We start from the raw sequence: 17,304 nt of genomic DNA, 5'->3' as shown, positions 1-17,304 counted from the left end.
TCAATTCCTGATAAAAACTTTCATGACTCCCTCCTTGATTTCAGATAAACATTAACCTACATACAATAACGATATTTACAACAGACAATTAATAATTTGTGGTAATTTGTAACATCAGCTCCCCTCTGTGGTTGCCAACGAATAGATACATTTAACATAAACATTAACCTAAACCGAAGATTTCTTTATCCAATCAACTTTCTGAGGCATGACATTCTACAAATGGCAAATTCCTTACTTTTAGTTCCATACATAACTTAAGTCAATTAAAATATGAGGTAATACATACACATACTACTAAAGAAACCTATACGAATTATAAATATTTTAGATTATAACCAATCAACTAATAAAATTATTATTTGCAGGCCTTAAGATGATATAGTACAACTCAACACTGCACTGATAATGCACAAGGCAAACCATCTTCACCCTAATTGTACTCATAATTGTTTGACGTTAAGGAAACAAAGTATGAAGATGAAGGTTGTGACAGTGGCTTAGCAGGGCAACTTTGGCGCAATTGCTAGAGTAGTGGAAGGTTCTGAGTTTAATTCCAGCTTCCTTCTGCCACATGTTGATGTGCCCTTGGACAAGGCACTTAACCTCAAGTTGGCAACCAATCTGAGCATCAGTATGTAAAAGTGTGGCAGCTTGTGCATGTGACTGGGTGACTGTGGCTCCGGGGTAGATCACTTTGAGTGGTCAGTATGTTTAGAAAAGCATCAGATAAATTCAGTTTACTTACCCTTTACAAATATTCTAAAGGCTTTATATTTGTCAAGGGAGGAAATTGTCGAATACCTAAGATGAGAAGTCCTTTTTACGTTGTGGATTTAAAATACCTTACAAAAAACAAGTGGTCAACAAATTTCAATCCAAGGTTTGATTGTTTTTAAAGACATGATCTGCACAAATAATTACATACTTTGGGAATTATATCTCCGTTTGTCTTTTTTCTTCTTCTTGTTTTTTATGGAAAAGAAATAGGTGATGATATATATGGATTTATATATGGATATATAAGGGATTTTTTTAAAGTATATGTGTAACGAGCTAACTCCAACTTCTCAGTCTCAAATGTATATAATTAATTTTAAAATGAATCAGTTTGTTTACATTTGAACTGTAAATGTTATCACTGGGCCAAAAATAGATCAATCGGTCAATCAACAAATAAACTGTGAGTGCTGGACTCCAATGAAAAATATATACATTTTCCTTTACTTAAATTGAAAGAATATGAGCAATTATAAACTTTTTTTTAGCATTTTTGTCAAGAATCGTAATTTGTTTTTCAATGATAAATTAGAGTTGCATCCACAAATGTTAGGAATAAAGATACATACAGAAACAATTTTTAACAGAACGTTATGTTTAATACTAGTGGACTTATTATGGAGTTTGTATAAATGCTTATGCATAAAATGAAAATAACTATTTTACAAAACCAGCTTGAAGTACTGGCATAATGTAACTATTGCTAGAAAGACAAAACATAACATTTGTATAGCTCATATATTATAAACCAAGCACAGAAAGAAACAAAAGTCTGTTTATTTTTGTCAAAATTCCTCTTAGCTACAAATGTTATACTGTTGGAAAGCCTGTTTACTTTCCTTTAAATGGTGCAACATTTTGGAGAAAAAATCATTTGTGGGCTGAACAGCAGAGTTTGTGGGCTGCCCCCTTCAAAAACTTCCCAAATCATCTCTATTTCCAACTTATTTTGCTATTGATATAGAAATGCGTGGGTCAACTATACACAAGTTAATACCCTGCCACCTCTTCCTCATGCTGGTCACTGCCTTGGTTATACACTGCTGTGGGATGGGTGGCACTCCATTCCTCAAACAGCTGGTAAACCTGGCATGGACAGCACGCCAAACCTGATCTCACAAATTTGATAGGGTAGAGTTTAGGACTGCAGACAGGCTATTACACACTCTCCACTGCCAAATTCTGGAGGTGTTCTCTCAGAAAAGTGAAGGCTCTGTAAAGGTTAGCCCCGATTGTTTGGAGGACAAAGTTTATTTCCTAAGATAGGATAAATAAGACTACCACTGGTTGCAGAATCATATCTCCATTTATGTCTGCACTGAGATGTCTCCAGTGATGACAAGGCTACTTTAGGAGTGAGGTAGATGCTGCCTTACACCAGCACACTTTTCACACCAAAATCCTTTGTCATTGGGAAGGAGGATTTGGCAGTCTTTCACAGGTGCAACTCACATACCACACGCTGCTGCTCAACCCATGGGGCAACATTTAAGGTAAAATAAATAGGGTTTTTAGAGCTAGGTGGGTAGGTAGGTTATTTGGCTGGTGGTGGCTGTTGCTCCTCCTCCTGGGGTGGTGTCGGTGGGACGCCCTCCAAGAAGGTACAGAAGTGCTCTGGGGTATTGTAGTCAGAATTCTTAAAAAGCAAGTAGCATTTAGGGAAGTAATAAGCAACCACTAGCCCTAAATTACTTGCCAGAGTAAAATAAACATGGACAATAGACTTGCTCTTTGACACAGTGAGGATATTGGTTGTCAGCCCTGTATAGACTGGAATAAAGATCACCCAAATCACACAGTAGATCAGAGTAGAGAAGGTGATGTCCCTGGCAAGGTTATACTGATGATGAGGCTTAACCGCCATGAAGGTGGACATGAAAGACACAAGGGCCATTGCACAATTAAGGCCTTGCATAACAGCAAGTTTATCTGAAGACACAGGGCATGACAAAAAGGCTCTCTCAAAATTGATGTTCAGTTTTGCCACAAACTCAGAAAGAGAGGGTTCTTCCTTAACAAACCAGCCGCAGAGAGCAGCCTGGACAGCACAGCAGATCAGCACAAATAGCCAGCTTCCTGGGCCTTGGAGTGTATGCAGGTGAGGGGCAACCTTCTTTGGGAACTCCGTCACAAAGAATATCTGTTCAAAAAGAAAAGTTTGAAGCTTACTTATCAGGTGCAGCTCTCCTGTTTGCCCTTTTGTGACTGCCTGAAATCACATCTGACAGAATCTGACAAACGAAAACAGCTGCAAATGTTATTACATGTGTTTCCTACTGAAGCAAACACAAAAATATTTTCATAACAATATTTCCTAAACGTTTTAATTTTTCAAAAGCTAAACAAACAGCTGTGAGAATGGCCAGACAATAAAATAAACATACTTTCAGTACTGTTAGATGTTTATTACCTTTCATTTCAGCTCCTGAATGGAAATTTCCAATTTAGTTGCTATCGAATTAATTTGCACATTATATTTGTCTTTTACATGATCAGTTACTGTATGTTCTTAAAATATAAAAATATTCAGGGCAAATTTCTGGGTTTACAGTTTATTTTTCAAACATACAAACCATAGGAATATTTGTAAAATCCAGAAAATAATGTATTTGTAAACCAGACTTTTTTATTGCTGGTGTAGTTACTAGATATTGCTCTTGGATGCAGTATTGTACCTGCTGGTACTCACCTGCAGTGAGATAGACAAGATAATGGAGAGGGCTATGGTTTGGAAAATGGTGATGAGTGGCAGCTGAAGATGACACAACACATCCCCAGGCTGCCCCAGGAAGAGAAGTAGACTCAAACAGGCTCCTGTCAAGCTTAGCAGAGCCAGGAAAGTCAGGACTCCCCCTGAGGCCTTCACCAGTGGGGTCCCTCGGTGGATCAGGAACACAATGCTCACTGACACCTGACATATAAGCAGCACAAGACATGATAGTATAATCTTCAGGGCGTCAGGCGTGTCCCATGCCAAAATGTCAAAAATAGGGGCGGAGCAGTTAGTGCTGCACTCTCCGGACCACATGCGATCAGGACACTTAGTGCACTGGATGTCATCTGTGAGACAGACAAAAAGATTTGATCTTAGTCTCAACAAACAAGTTGAATAAGAGTGAATTTGTGCAGTAATTACTTTCTTTGCTGGTTCACTGATCTGCAGTGTACACAAACACATCAGATGTGACCTTTCACCCACCCTGGCGACTTAAAAGCAAGTGATGACTCCTACCCGGAGTTCTGAGACTCTCACAGCGAAGACATACAGGGGTTGGACAATGAAAGTGAAACACCTGGTTTTAAACCACAATAATTTATTAGTATGGTGTAGGGCCTCCTTTTGCGGCCAATACAGCGTCAATTCGTCTTGGGAATGACATATACAAGTCCTGCACAGGGGTCAGAGGGATTTTAAGCCATTCTTCTTGCAGGATAGTGGCCAGGTCACTACGTGATACTGGTGGAGGTGTCACGGTTCTGTCACGGTTAACTTGATATTGGACCTCAGAATGCAGACGAGCAGGCAGCGTGATGGTAAGTGAAAAAGATTTAATAACGAAAACTCACTCACTACAGGAGGCAGGAACAAAACAAACGGGCAGGCAAGACAGGCATGGCATGATCAAAAAATAAGACATGAGCATCAAACTTGACATGAGAGCTAGACATGAGCATGAGAGTGAAAGATGTTTCCGCAAAGACTAACAGAACAGGTGTGAATATATGGCGTGAAAACCAGGTGGAGTAAGGAGACAGATTAACTTGAAGCAGGTGAACTGAATAAACTTAACAGAACAAAATGTGACTGGAGCAAAACAGAGACTCTTGAACACAAACTAGAAAAACATGAAGCAAAAGCATAACCAGATCCGAAAACCAAACTTTACAAAACATGAACAAGACGACAAAACAAAAGCATAACCAGGAAAATAAACAGAAACATGATTCAAAATTTGAACAGTGAAAAACATAAGGAAAAACCCCGAAACCAAAAACCAAACAACCCTACATCATGACAGGAGGAAAACATTTCCTGACTCGCTCCTCCAAAACACCCCAAAGTGGCTCAATAATATTTAGATCTGGTGACTGTGCAGGCCATGGAAGATGTTCAACTTCACTTTCATGTTCATCAAACCAATCTTTCACCAGTCCTGCTGTGTGTATTGGTGCATTGTCATCCTGATACACGGCACCACCCTCAGGATACAATGTTTGAACCATTGGATGCACATTGTCCTCAAGAATGGTTCGGTAGTCCTTGGCAGTGACGCACCCATCTAGCACAAGTATTGGGCCAAGGGAATGCCATGATATGGCATCCCAAACCATCACTGATCCGCCCCCATGCTTCACTCTGGGCATGCAACAGTCTGGGTGGTACGCTTCTTTGGGGCTTCTCCACACCGTAACTCTCCCGGATGTGGGGAAAACAGTAAAGGTGGACTCATCAGAGAACAATACATGTTTCACATTGTCCACAGCCCAAGATTTGCACTCCTTGCACCATTGAAACCGACGTTTGGCATTGGCACGAGTGACCAAAGGTTTGGCTATAGCACGCCGGCCGTGTATATTGACCCTGTGGAGCTCCCGACGGACAGTTCTGGTGGAAACAGGAGAGTTGAGGTGCACATTTAATTCTGCCGTGATTAGGGCAGCCGTGGTTTTATGTTTTTTGGATCCAATCCGGGTTAGCACCCGAACATCCCTTTCAGACAGCTTCCTCTTGCGTCCACAGTTAATCCTGTTGGATGTGGTTCGTCCTTCTTGGTGGTATGCTGACATTACCCTGGATACCGTGGTTCTTGATACATCACAAAGACTTGCTGTCTTGGTCACAGATGCGCCAGCAAGACGTGCACCAACAATTTGTCCTGTTTTGAACTCTGGTATGTCACCCATAATGTTGTGTGCATTTCAATATTTTGAGCAAAATTGTGCTCTTACCCTGCTAATTGAACCCTTCACACTCTGCTCTTACTGGTGCAACGTGCAATCAATGAAGACTGGCTACCAGGCTGGTCCAATTTAGCCATGAAACCTCCCACACTAAAATGACAGGTGTTTCAGTTTCATTGTCCAACCCCTGTACAATCCAGCACAAATCCTCATCCTCCACCAACAAGGTTAGAAAAAGGCCTGATCAGCTGGTTTTCAATTTAGTTGTAAATGGTAAATAGCCTGAACTTTTATAACACTTTATCAAGTCCCGAGAGACCCCAAAACGCTTTACACTTACAATCAGTCATCCACCCATTCATCCACACGTTCACAGTTGTGAGCTACAATGTAGCTACAGCTGCCCTGGGGAACACTGATAGAAGTGAGGCTGCCATACACAGGCTCTACTGAGCCCTCTGACCACCATCAGCAGGCAAGGAGGGTGAAATGTCTTGCCTGACGACACAACGACTGAGACAGTTTGAACTAGCAACCCACCGGTTACAGGTCAAACTCCTACTGCCTGAGCCACAGCTGCCTCTATGTGTTATGGTATCTTTAGTTTTGAACATTGGTTGGAAGTAACAGGCTTATAAATTGCAGTCTGAACAATCACACTAAAAGAGCAATTAAGGTCACTAATGGGGAAATTAAGGCACATGAGTTACTGCCCCTACCCTCCATTCAGTTCAATGTTTGGGTCGTTATTGCTTGACGATGCAAACACGTACCCAGATGCTACATTAGTTGTTTTTGTCACATGTCTTAAGGCGTGAACTGCTGTGAAACCTACTGGGGAGACCAGTCAAGACTGCTTATTTGTGTTATTGTTGGTCTACTATTTATGTAAGCCTGTTACTTCCAACTCAAGTCTTTAGGCTCTAACCCAAAAGACTTGGGTTGACTTAAAACATTTTTAAGAAACAAGAGAAGAAGTCCGGTTGCCTTCTACTTAATCTCTTAAGATTGTCATGTCCTTGATGACAGATAATCTACACCATTGTTCTTCATTTTATACTTAGCTAGCAAATCAAAGCTTATTCAGCAACTTTAAATTTCTTCTCTCTTTTGCTTTCCTGTTCAAACTGACTTTAAGTGTCAGAATTCACAGCTGGTCTCAAAGGCCCTTTCTTTAACTCCTGGGAGACCACCAACATTTGATGATAGCTTTAATCTGCTTAGGTAATGTTTTGAACATTTATTTTATCAGATATAAAACTTCTTCTCTGAGCTCTATCAGTAGTTTGTAAAATATATTCTCATCTTAATATCTTTTTCATCTTTCTTTGTGTATTTCTTTTTACTTAACTATTTGAATTAACCTAGTTGTAATTAAAATTAGGAATGATCATTAAGTACCTTAACTATTAGATCTTGGTGGCTTTTCTTACAGTCCTTAATTACAGTGCAATATTTTTTTTTATTAATGCTAAATAAATTCTTGCTTCTTTCAAAGGGTGAAAATTATTTAGTGGGAGAGAAATAATTCAACCTTCAGTAGAGTTCTGATAGAGTATAAGACTGATTTGTTTTTGTTAAAAGAGTTTAACGTTGCTTATTAGCCTACAGGCCGATAAAGAGAAGCAGGAACAACCACATTACCTCTATTTGCCTGGTAAGTGCCAGGCAAACAGTCAATGCAGTCATAGCAGCAGGAATGGAAACCTTTGACTCTGCGTACCTGGCCATTAGCACACTGCGCTGAGCAGGTTGACAGAGGAACCTGCAAAAGTTGTGTTGGGAACAAAAATATAATTAAAAAAAGCTTTTTTTCATATAAGTTGATTTGAATATTAAAAAATAATTACTGAAATTACCGTTGAGTCGTTAGTGTACCATTCAAAGAGGCTTACGTTGATGAAAAGCTGATTTTCATAATAACTTCCCACAGTTTTAAAGCTAAGGTCTGAGGAATTCCATATCCATTCAATCACATTGTACCCTACATTTGGGTTACCATTTTCATTGAACTCTAATATTGTGCCACTTATATTAATGGAAGTATTCCTCAGAACTTCCAAAAGCTGTAAAACAAGATGTAATACAAATGTTTATAAATAATTAAGATCACTTCTAAACTGTGATAAGTGAGCTATTGGCCTTTTAATAAACTTTACCTTCCAGGGATAGATTTTTGTGTTTGGTCCCCACTTACAAACAGCTGAATTACACTCAAGCAACTTATGCAGTGCCTGCGCTGCGCTGTAGACAGCAGAATACACAGCGAAGCCCAGCCTCTTCACTCCTAGGTCATTGACCAAGGTGATGTTAGCCGGTGACAGGTTCCAGCACTGTGGGCAGGGATTGTCAGGATCACCAGACGTTTGCGAGGGAGGAGGCATATTTTCCCTCTCCTGACTCATTTTTGTGAAGAGTGCTTCTGTGTAGTAAGGTAGTAAATCCAGAGTATCCAACTGTTCAATGAACCCAATGATTGTGCCAACATTTTTGATGTTGGGGATGGAAATCAGTTGATTGTGGATGGCCCAGCTTGTGCTGGCGATCCACACACCTGTTAAATTATTCTTGATTACCTGGAATAGAGGGGATGGAATGACTTTCCATTATACTGCATGTGGCTTTAAAATGTTTTGATGCTCTGCTTCATGGATGCCTGAGAGTGCCACAATTGATTCCTTAAATGTGTCATTAATAGATTCAAACTTGAAATGTTAACATAGAAAATCAACTATATATAATCAACTAAATATGTAACAGAGACGCTATCAAAAAAGTAAATGTATTTTTTTCACATTTGTTTCTGACGTGAATCATATTTATTTTATCCATCAACATTAGTGGGCGGGGCTAATACTGCTTTTGTCAATATACAGTATTTGGTCTGAAGCTGACTTGATGTGGAGTTTTAACTATAAGATATTAGTCTATTTAAAAAAAAAAAGCATCACAATTACGGTTAAAATTGTTTTAATGGAGCACTGTAGCACCATCAGATAAATTCAAAATAACATACTTAAATATGATTTTAACACATACATTTGAAACTTTGCTTGTATACATTGTATAAAAACCTTTTTTCTGATGTTAAATTAGACTTTCCCTGATTTAGGTCAGTTGAGATTACCAAAATTATCTCCACCTTTGCTAAGTGCTAGAGTAATGGCATTTAGCCATGGTAATTTTTATTACTTACATTTCCTCAGTATTTAGTAGAATTTGCGTCTAAACTGTATGGTCAAAGTTTCTGGTTTCCTTCCACAAGCTTCTCACAGTAGTTTGCAGGAATTCTGGCCTATTCCTCCCGAGGGTATTGGTGTCACTGAGTCAGGATTGTAGGCACACACAAATATACTATGGGACTATGGGACTCACTGCCCACAAATATACAATGGGACTGAGATCAGGACTTTGTAATATCTACTCAAAACTAGTTATTTTGCTGTGCATAAGCTACTTTCTAACTAATTTAGGACCATTGTCGATTTGGAAGACTCGTTTGTGTGGAAGGTTTTACCTCTTGGTTGATGTTTTGATTTATTGCTCTTTATCTCTTTTTCTCTCATCATGTTATCTATTTTTTGAAAAGCACCAGTTTCTCATGCACCAAAATAACCCACACATCAACACATGCTTATAAATTCACAATATCATCATCTGAGTTCTTTTTCAATGTACAGTGCCTTGTGAAAGTACTCGGCCCCCTTGAACTTTTCAACCTCTTGCCACATTTCAGGCTTCAAACATAAAGATATAAAATTAAAGTTGTTTGTGAAGAATCAACAACAAGTGGGACACAATTGTGAAGTGGAATGAAATTTATTGGATGTGTCAAACTTTTTTAACAAATAAAAAACTGTAAAGTGGGGCATGCAATATTATTCGGCCCCCTTGTGTTAATACTTTGTAGCACCACCCTTTGCTGCAATTACAGCTGCAAGTCTCTTGGGGTTTGTCTCTATCAGTTTTGCACATCGAGAGACTGAAATTCTTGCCCATTCTTCATTGCAAAACAGCTCGAGCTCAGTAAGGTTGGATGGAGAGCGTTCGTGAACATCAGTCTTCAGCTCTTTCCACAGATTCTCGATTGGATTTAGGTCTGGACTTTGACTTGGCCATTCCAACACCTGGATATGTTTATTTGTGAACCATTCCATTGTAGATTTGGCTTGATGTTTTGGAACATTGTCTTGTTGGAAGATAAATCTCCGTCCCAGTCTCAGGTCTCTTGCAGACTCCAACAGGTTTTCTTCCAGAATGGTCCTGTATTTGGCCCCATCCATCTTCCCATCAATTTTGACCATCTTCCCTGTCCCCGCTGACGAAAAGCAGGCCCAAACCATGATGCCGCCACCACCATGTTTGACAGTGGGGATGGTGTGTTCAGGGTGATGAGCTGTGTTGCTTTTACGCCAAACATATAGTTTTGCATTGTGGCCAAACAGTTTGATTTTGGTTTCATCTGACCAGAGCACCTTCTTCCACATGTTTGGTGTGTCTCCCAGGTGGCTTGTGGCAAACTTTAAATTAGACTTTTTATGGATATTTTTGAGAAATGGCTTTCTTCTTGCCACTCTTCCATAAAGGTCTGATTTGTGCAGTGTACAACTGATTGTTGTCCTATGGACAGACTCTCCCACCTCAGCTGTAGATCTCTGCAGTTCATCCAGAGTGATCATGGGCCTCTTGGCTGCATCTCTGATCAGTCTTCTCCTTGTTCGAGATGAAAGTTTAGAGGGACGGCCGGGTCTTGGTAGATTTGCAGTGGTCTGATACTCCTTCCATTTCAATATGATTGCTTGCACAGTGCTCCTTGGGATGTTTAAAGCTTGGGAAATCTTTTTGTATCCAAATACGGCTTTAAACGTCTCTACAACAATATCTCGGACCTGCCTGGTGTGTTCCTTGGTCTTCATGATGCTCTCTGCGCTTTGAACAGAACCCTGAGACCATCACAGAGCAGGTGCATTTATATGGAGACTTGATTACACACAGGTGGATTCTATTTATCATCATCAGTCATTTGGGACAACATTGGATCATTCAGAGATCCTCACTGAACTTCTGGAGTGAGTTTGCTGCACTGAAAGTAAAGGGGCCGAATAATATTGCACGCCCCACTTATCGGTTTTTTATTTGTTAAAAAAGTTTGACACATCCAATAAATTTCAATCCACTTCACGATTGTGTCCCACTTGTTGTTGATTCTTCACAAAAAATTTGAATTTTATATCTTTATGTTTGAAGCCTGAAATGTGGCAAGAGTTTGATCAGTTCAAGAGGGCCGAGTACTTTCGCAAGGCACTGTATGGTGATCTCAGCGTATGAAACCTTGTGATATAAAAGAAAAGCAATAAAACATTTTCTAAAAACATTCTCTTATTATTTACTTAGCAAATTAAATACTTTGGTAATCCTAACTGACCTAAAACCGCAAAGGTGTAGTCTGATTTAATGCCAGACAGTCGGAAAAAATGGTGTCTTTCATACAGTGTATGTAAATATCTGGTTTCAAATGTATTTTTTAAATAAATGCAGAGTTACTTCCACATTGAACTATTTGTTGATTTAATTCAGTATTGAATTTGCATAATAATTTATTAATAAAAATCTTTTTTTTTGTTTAATTTTAATTGTAACATTATGAATTAATAATATTTAAGTATTATTATTATTTTATTTTGTTTATTGCATTGTGGCACTCTTTTAGCACTCTAGACTCCTTCACTAACCTGTTGAAAAAATAATGCAGCCTGTTCTGCGAGGGCAAACACAATCACCACTTTGACCTGCGTTGTTTTGATATTGTTAATGATGGTTTGGATTGCTGGTCCGGGATCAGTGTACACCGGGATCAGGCCCTGATAGGCCACACACACAGACATATTCTCTGCTACTTTGGAGAACTGCTGCACACCTCGTTGTCCATACTCCTCCTCACTGCCTATCACTGCAACCCAAGTCCAATTAAACCTATTCATAAGATGCACCATGGCGTCTAGTTGCCATTTGTCGCTGGGCACCGTACGGAAGAATGATGGGTAAAGAAGAGTATCGCTGAATTTGTCACTGGTGGCACCGTAGCTAATCTGGGACAAAAAGAGTCACATTATAAAAACAATCTGTAATAAAGAGAAACAACAGCTTTAAAGTTAACATCGCTGCATGGTCTTCAAACGTAGGTTACAACTTTAGAAGTATTAGCCACTGTGCTAATTCATGCAATAAAACAATCTTTGCAAGTCTTTGCTAAATTTCAGAATTTTCTGTTGAAATTTAGTGAAAATGTCAATTGAACAACCATTGAACCATAACAATAATTTACCATAACAGTTCTATAAAAAATTGGACTTTTGCTCATAACTCTGGATGTGAGTGTCTGGCGGATGCAATTTTTATTTATTTTTTAACATGCCCTATCTGGCAGCGTAGCACTCAGAATTGTTATTTGAGTGCCAAGAAGGAGCCCAACAGATTTACTTTCACAGTGGAGCATTACGGATTTTGCTATAATGTTCCACTTCATATATATAAAAAATATTATTATTTAAAATGCAATGGGCATGGAAACAGAAACAAAAGGGAAGAAAAGAAAAAAGAAAGGGAGAGAGGTTGGACAAAAAGTTAAAAAGAAGAGGAGCTAAGAGTAAATGGGAGAAAGAATGATAAAGAGATAACAAGATAGCACCTAAGTGTGCTTCTACACCTGCAGAAAGACAAAGAAAAATAAAAATAAAACCACAGGGGCAAACAACAAACGCATATATGACAAGGTTACTGAGAAGTACATCATACTGTCACTGATTGTGACTGTAAGTAACAGTCACATGGTCCCAACCTCATGCTTACACATACAAACACTCACCCAACATAACAATATACAAGAATGAATGGCATACACTCACTCGCACTCCCAGTAGACACTCTATACTCCCATGTACAAGTACCAAACGTCCAGAGGGACAACCAACCCTCGGACCTTGGAGGTGGTCCTCTTCATTCTGAGGTGGAGACAGGCAGATCACCCAAACCACCAATCTAGACTAGGGCCAGCATCGCCCAAACCTGAATGACCCCGGTCCAGACCCCGACCCTGGTTCCCACGACCCCCATCAACATTCAGGGAACAGAGATTGGGCCATAAAAAATAAAAAAATAAATAAAGTAGGGGTCCGCCTGGTCCAAATCAGTCAGCCAACCAGAGCCTCCCCAGGACGAAACAGTCTCAACCCCAATGAACTCCAATCTCAACCCCATGAACCTGTCACCCCCCATGAACCCCAACATGAATTTCCCCACCAGGCCAACACCAACCAGGACACAGATATCAAACACATGACCCTGAACACAAATGCCATGAATCCCCTCCCCACAGGGCACACCACCAAAAGAAAGGTCCACCCCCAAAAAGCAGATGAAGACACATCCATACTGCGCAAGACCAACACATAGCCCCCCTGCTCCAAGCAGTGCCGCTGCCCCGCCCCACACCACCACAAAGCGAGCTGTGACGGCAAGGTAACAGCCCTGAATGACTCCACCCTGGCCACTGCACGTTAGCACAACAGAGCAGACACCACCAAGCCCTGTACCCACATCGCAACCCCAAACCCACACCAAGAACTGGCAGGCAGGGCACACTCAAGGCCGACAGCCCCACCACGTCCCTGCAAACACACAACATCATCGCCACTGCAACACTAGCCCAAGAGGAACCATCAACCAGCTCAGCACCAAAGTCAATGCCTGGCCAAATGGCCAAATGGCAACCCCACATAAAAAAGGAATGCAAAGTCTCGACTGAGTTCCACCAGCGATGGGGCACATCTGACTGGTGCACTGCCGCTCTCTGTGACTCCCGTTGGTCTTTCAGAGACTGGAGAGAGGTGAAGTAGCTGTAGCATGAAATCCTGCTGACCCTGGCAGAGAACGTGCAATGAAGGGACTGAAAACAGGGACTCATGCCCCTTTTCCACAGGCTCTTTTTAGCCTGGCTCCACTGCACTTGGTCCAAGAACATTTCCACTGCCGTTTTTTTCCATACCGGTACCTACGTTTTTCCTGGGCTGAGTAGGGACTCCATGTGTTGTGAACAGACTGCTGTTCACTCATTGGCCATGCAATTAGGAGAAATGAGAAGGCTGGAGCAGGTCAAATCGTAATATAATTTTACTATTTACAAATTATAAACCATGCCTGAAGGCTAAAAGAAAATAAATGTTTAATAACATCCTGAGCCAGCTGACCACACTTTACATCATGAAGCCATGAAACCATGAAACAGGGTTTCTGGTTTGGAAATGTATTGATCCTTAAGCAAAACCACCATCTGCAGGAAGAGGGAGCAGGCAGAGGCAGCTGCCTGTAAATCAGACTGCCTGCATCGTGTCAAATGGAAGACCCCTCTAAATCCGTGGAGCATGAATATCCAATATAGAACCTAAAACTAACTTCACAGCGGTCAAATGTCTGCGGTTTTGGGCTTTTAAGTCCATGTCCTTGTTATTGCCATGGCTGAGACAAAAACTTTCTCATAAAGCCCAAAATTGGAACTTCTTCAGACAAACTTTGGAGCTTTACCAGACCAGACAGCAGCGTCTGTCTTCTCCGCCTCTCCTGCCACACCACCCTCACATTAAAATCCCTGAGCCTTGTTTTATAAATTCTGGCTAATTTGTGTTTCAGATAATTATCCCAGTGGTTTATTTTATGCATGAAAAAACATTGAAAATCCTTGGACATACAATAATGCAAACATTATTTGTGTTTTGCTGATATATGTTTTTAGGATTTATTTGTTAGTGTTTTACACAGAATACTTTAATGTGACAATGTCACACAGTAACGTTAATAGCGCACTACAGTGAAGGTTGGAGGCGGGGATTCAAGCTATAGCTCCAGCCATTAGTGAGCCTAATATGAGCCAGTGGAAAAGAGGCATTAAATACAACTACAGTTAAAAGAACTACATGAAAGAAAGTTAGATACAATTAAGAGAAACAAACAGGTGCAGATCATGACAGCTACATGCTCGCCCAGGAGGAGGGAATGCTCCAAGTCACTGATTCGATGCAATCTGCCGGGTTTCCTTATACTTTTTAACCAATTTGGTTAATAAACTGAATTTAACTGCATTGTTTGATAACTAGGATCAAATCGAATGTATATATTTGACATGGAATCTGTATGATTTGATTGAATTGACTTTGTTAAGTGCCTTCAGATGACGTGTTGTGAATTGGCACTACATAGACTAAATTTAACTGAATAGTTGGGAAATATACAACAATATCCAGACTTCACACAAAAAAAAAAAAAAATAGCATTGTTTTTAGAATTTTTTTATAGAACTGTTTTTATTAGAAATTATAACTTCTTAATGCAAATGTATAAAAATGTCAGCTGTTCAGGTTCAACTTTATGAGGAATCCCTATGTACTAAAATGTCCATTGCTTATTTGTTGCTGGTTTGATTCTTTTGATTCTGTGTGGAGCTTTTATGCTCTACCGAGGCATTCTAGAGTTTTCTCTGGTTATTACATCCACGGTCTATAGACATGCATTTTAGATCATTTGCACTAAAGAGTGGCTATTGATACCCAGAAAAGGTATCATTGGAAAGATTAAGCTCCGACTTTTTTACCTTTAGTTGCAAAAGTTGCAAAAGTGAAATTTCTATTTTATGCTCAAAACTGAAGCTGATTCCCATTAAAAACACAGGACACAAAAAAAGATAAAGCTATAAAACTGCACTCAGATTGACCAACTTTAAGAATTATGCTGTAAAAGTATTTTAGAAGACATCAATAAATATCCTTTAGAGGTAACAAAAGTTTCTTTCAAAAGTGTTGATATAAACTGTAATTATTAGGTGTCTAAGAGCCCTTTAATTTCTTTGTAAATACAGATTTAATTGCTAGACCTCTGCCATTAAGGTTTTGGTGCCAGCAAACACTTTATAGTTTTGTAGAAAAAAATCTATTTTGTCAATCATAATTTATATTTTGTTCTGTTGTTTTTATCTTGAGATTTACGGTAGTTGTAAAATTGTCTTGCTGTAATTAAATGACATGTTCAAAAATAACACATTAATACTTCCTATACAAACGTAAAAACTTTTCGAACGTTTTATACAGTTTTTCTCAAAAAGAAAATAAAAGCCAGTTAATGCAAGATATATTTGTATCCAAACCTGCGGCATCAGAAAGAAACCCAGAAGTTTTCCGATGACTGACACCATTTCTGAGGCATGAGGACCAATGACTGCTGACATTTTGGTTTCATAGTCGGTGTAATTACACTCCACAGAAAGAGCATTGCTTGTTTTTTCAGTGAGGAAGGAGATAGTAGGCTTCACAACAATGGAGGATTTTCTGCAGGTGTCATAGATTTTATAACCTAACTTGACGCCTGGGAGCAGATCTGGTTTTACGTTGATCTCATCCACGGCATATTTCATCACCAGAGCCAGGCCCAGTCCATATTCATTCAAACTGTGGAAACAAATCAGAGTCAGCATAAGTATAAACATGTATTTAGGTCTTATTTAACAGACGAAAGCTTAAACAACTAATTGTTTCTCACAACTGCATTACCTTTCACACTTGATGCTGTTTAGCTCACTAATGAGACTGACGTTGTTTGATTGCTGGTTAATTGGAAAAAGTCCTCCAAGGTTTACATCTCCAGGTAAGCTGAATATGTTTGTGGAGATGTTTTGGAACCACTTAGGTGAGATCACGCTGCAGCACGGCCTAAATGCGAAGTACACAGCGCACAGCAAAAAGACGCATGAATCCATCATGCAGATAAGCTGGAAACTGCAGCTACAGTCAGGGATACAGAGCACATATGTGTCAGCATATGAAGAAATGTGACTGTATGCAAATTCACCAGTAACTGCCCTGACGTCATTGGATATGGAGTTACGGGAGTGCCACACAAAATAAAGGAAAAAAGGAAAAAGAAAAGGAAAATGTATTAAACAAATCGCAAATAATTTGAATGTTAACTGTAAACAAACATTAAAACTACATAAGTGTCATAAGAATAATTGCATGTAAAACTGTTTTATTATTAATACATGAAGTGCAATGATTTATTTTTCTATTGTAATTGTTTTCCCCAATTCTTTTTCCTTTTGCTTTTGTTGTTTTTTAAACTTTGTTACCTTTTGGTATTGCCTTTGAAATTTGGCAATCACATGGAAAAAGCCAGAAAACAATATTTTTCAAAACCGGGTTTCAGAGTAAAAAAAAAAAAAATCTTGAAATGCCAACCTTGCCATTTTGGGTGCAAGGATGGAGCACACACATAAACCTACATGCCTGATCTACAGTTGTTTTCAATGAATTAGAATATTATTGAATAGTTAATTTATTTCAGTAACTCAGTTTACTGACACACATTATATAGATTAATTACAAACAGATTTCTTAAGCCTTTATTTCTGTTAATTAGAGGATTTTCCACTTACAACTAATGAAAACAACTTTTAAGATTAGAATATTAATTCAGTCCAATAAAAATATATTTTAATACAGAAATATGGATGTAGTAAAAAGTATGTGTAATACCTGTCAAGGCTGTAATTTTTTAAAGAGGTATTTCTAATCTGACAAA

General features: G+C 39.2%; 1 protein-coding gene across 1 annotated transcript; it reads right to left on the bottom strand.

The window, feature by feature from the left end:
* Nucleotides 1-1,404: 1,404 nt before the first annotated feature.
* Nucleotides 1,405-16,483, bottom strand: LOC124857222 (taste receptor type 1 member 3). Its single transcript, XM_047348391.1, has 8 exons — nucleotides 16,278-16,483; nucleotides 15,875-16,175; nucleotides 11,415-11,771; nucleotides 7,842-8,258; nucleotides 7,542-7,748; nucleotides 7,327-7,447; nucleotides 3,470-3,840; nucleotides 1,405-2,920 (listed from the first exon to the last, which is right to left on the bottom strand). The coding sequence occupies exons 1-8, from the start codon at nucleotides 16,481-16,483 to the stop codon at nucleotides 2,315-2,317; spliced, it is 2,586 nt and encodes an 861-aa protein (XP_047204347.1). The 3' UTR covers nucleotides 1,405-2,314.
* Nucleotides 16,484-17,304: the final 821 nt, after the last annotated feature.

The sequence above is a fragment of the Girardinichthys multiradiatus genome, chromosome 20 (genome assembly GCF_021462225.1).
Source record: "Girardinichthys multiradiatus isolate DD_20200921_A chromosome 20, DD_fGirMul_XY1, whole genome shotgun sequence".
NCBI lineage: Eukaryota > Metazoa > Chordata > Actinopteri > Cyprinodontiformes > Goodeidae > Girardinichthys > Girardinichthys multiradiatus.
Note: the sequence above shows the minus strand (reverse complement) of the source record. Positions and strands in the feature narration are given on the sequence as shown.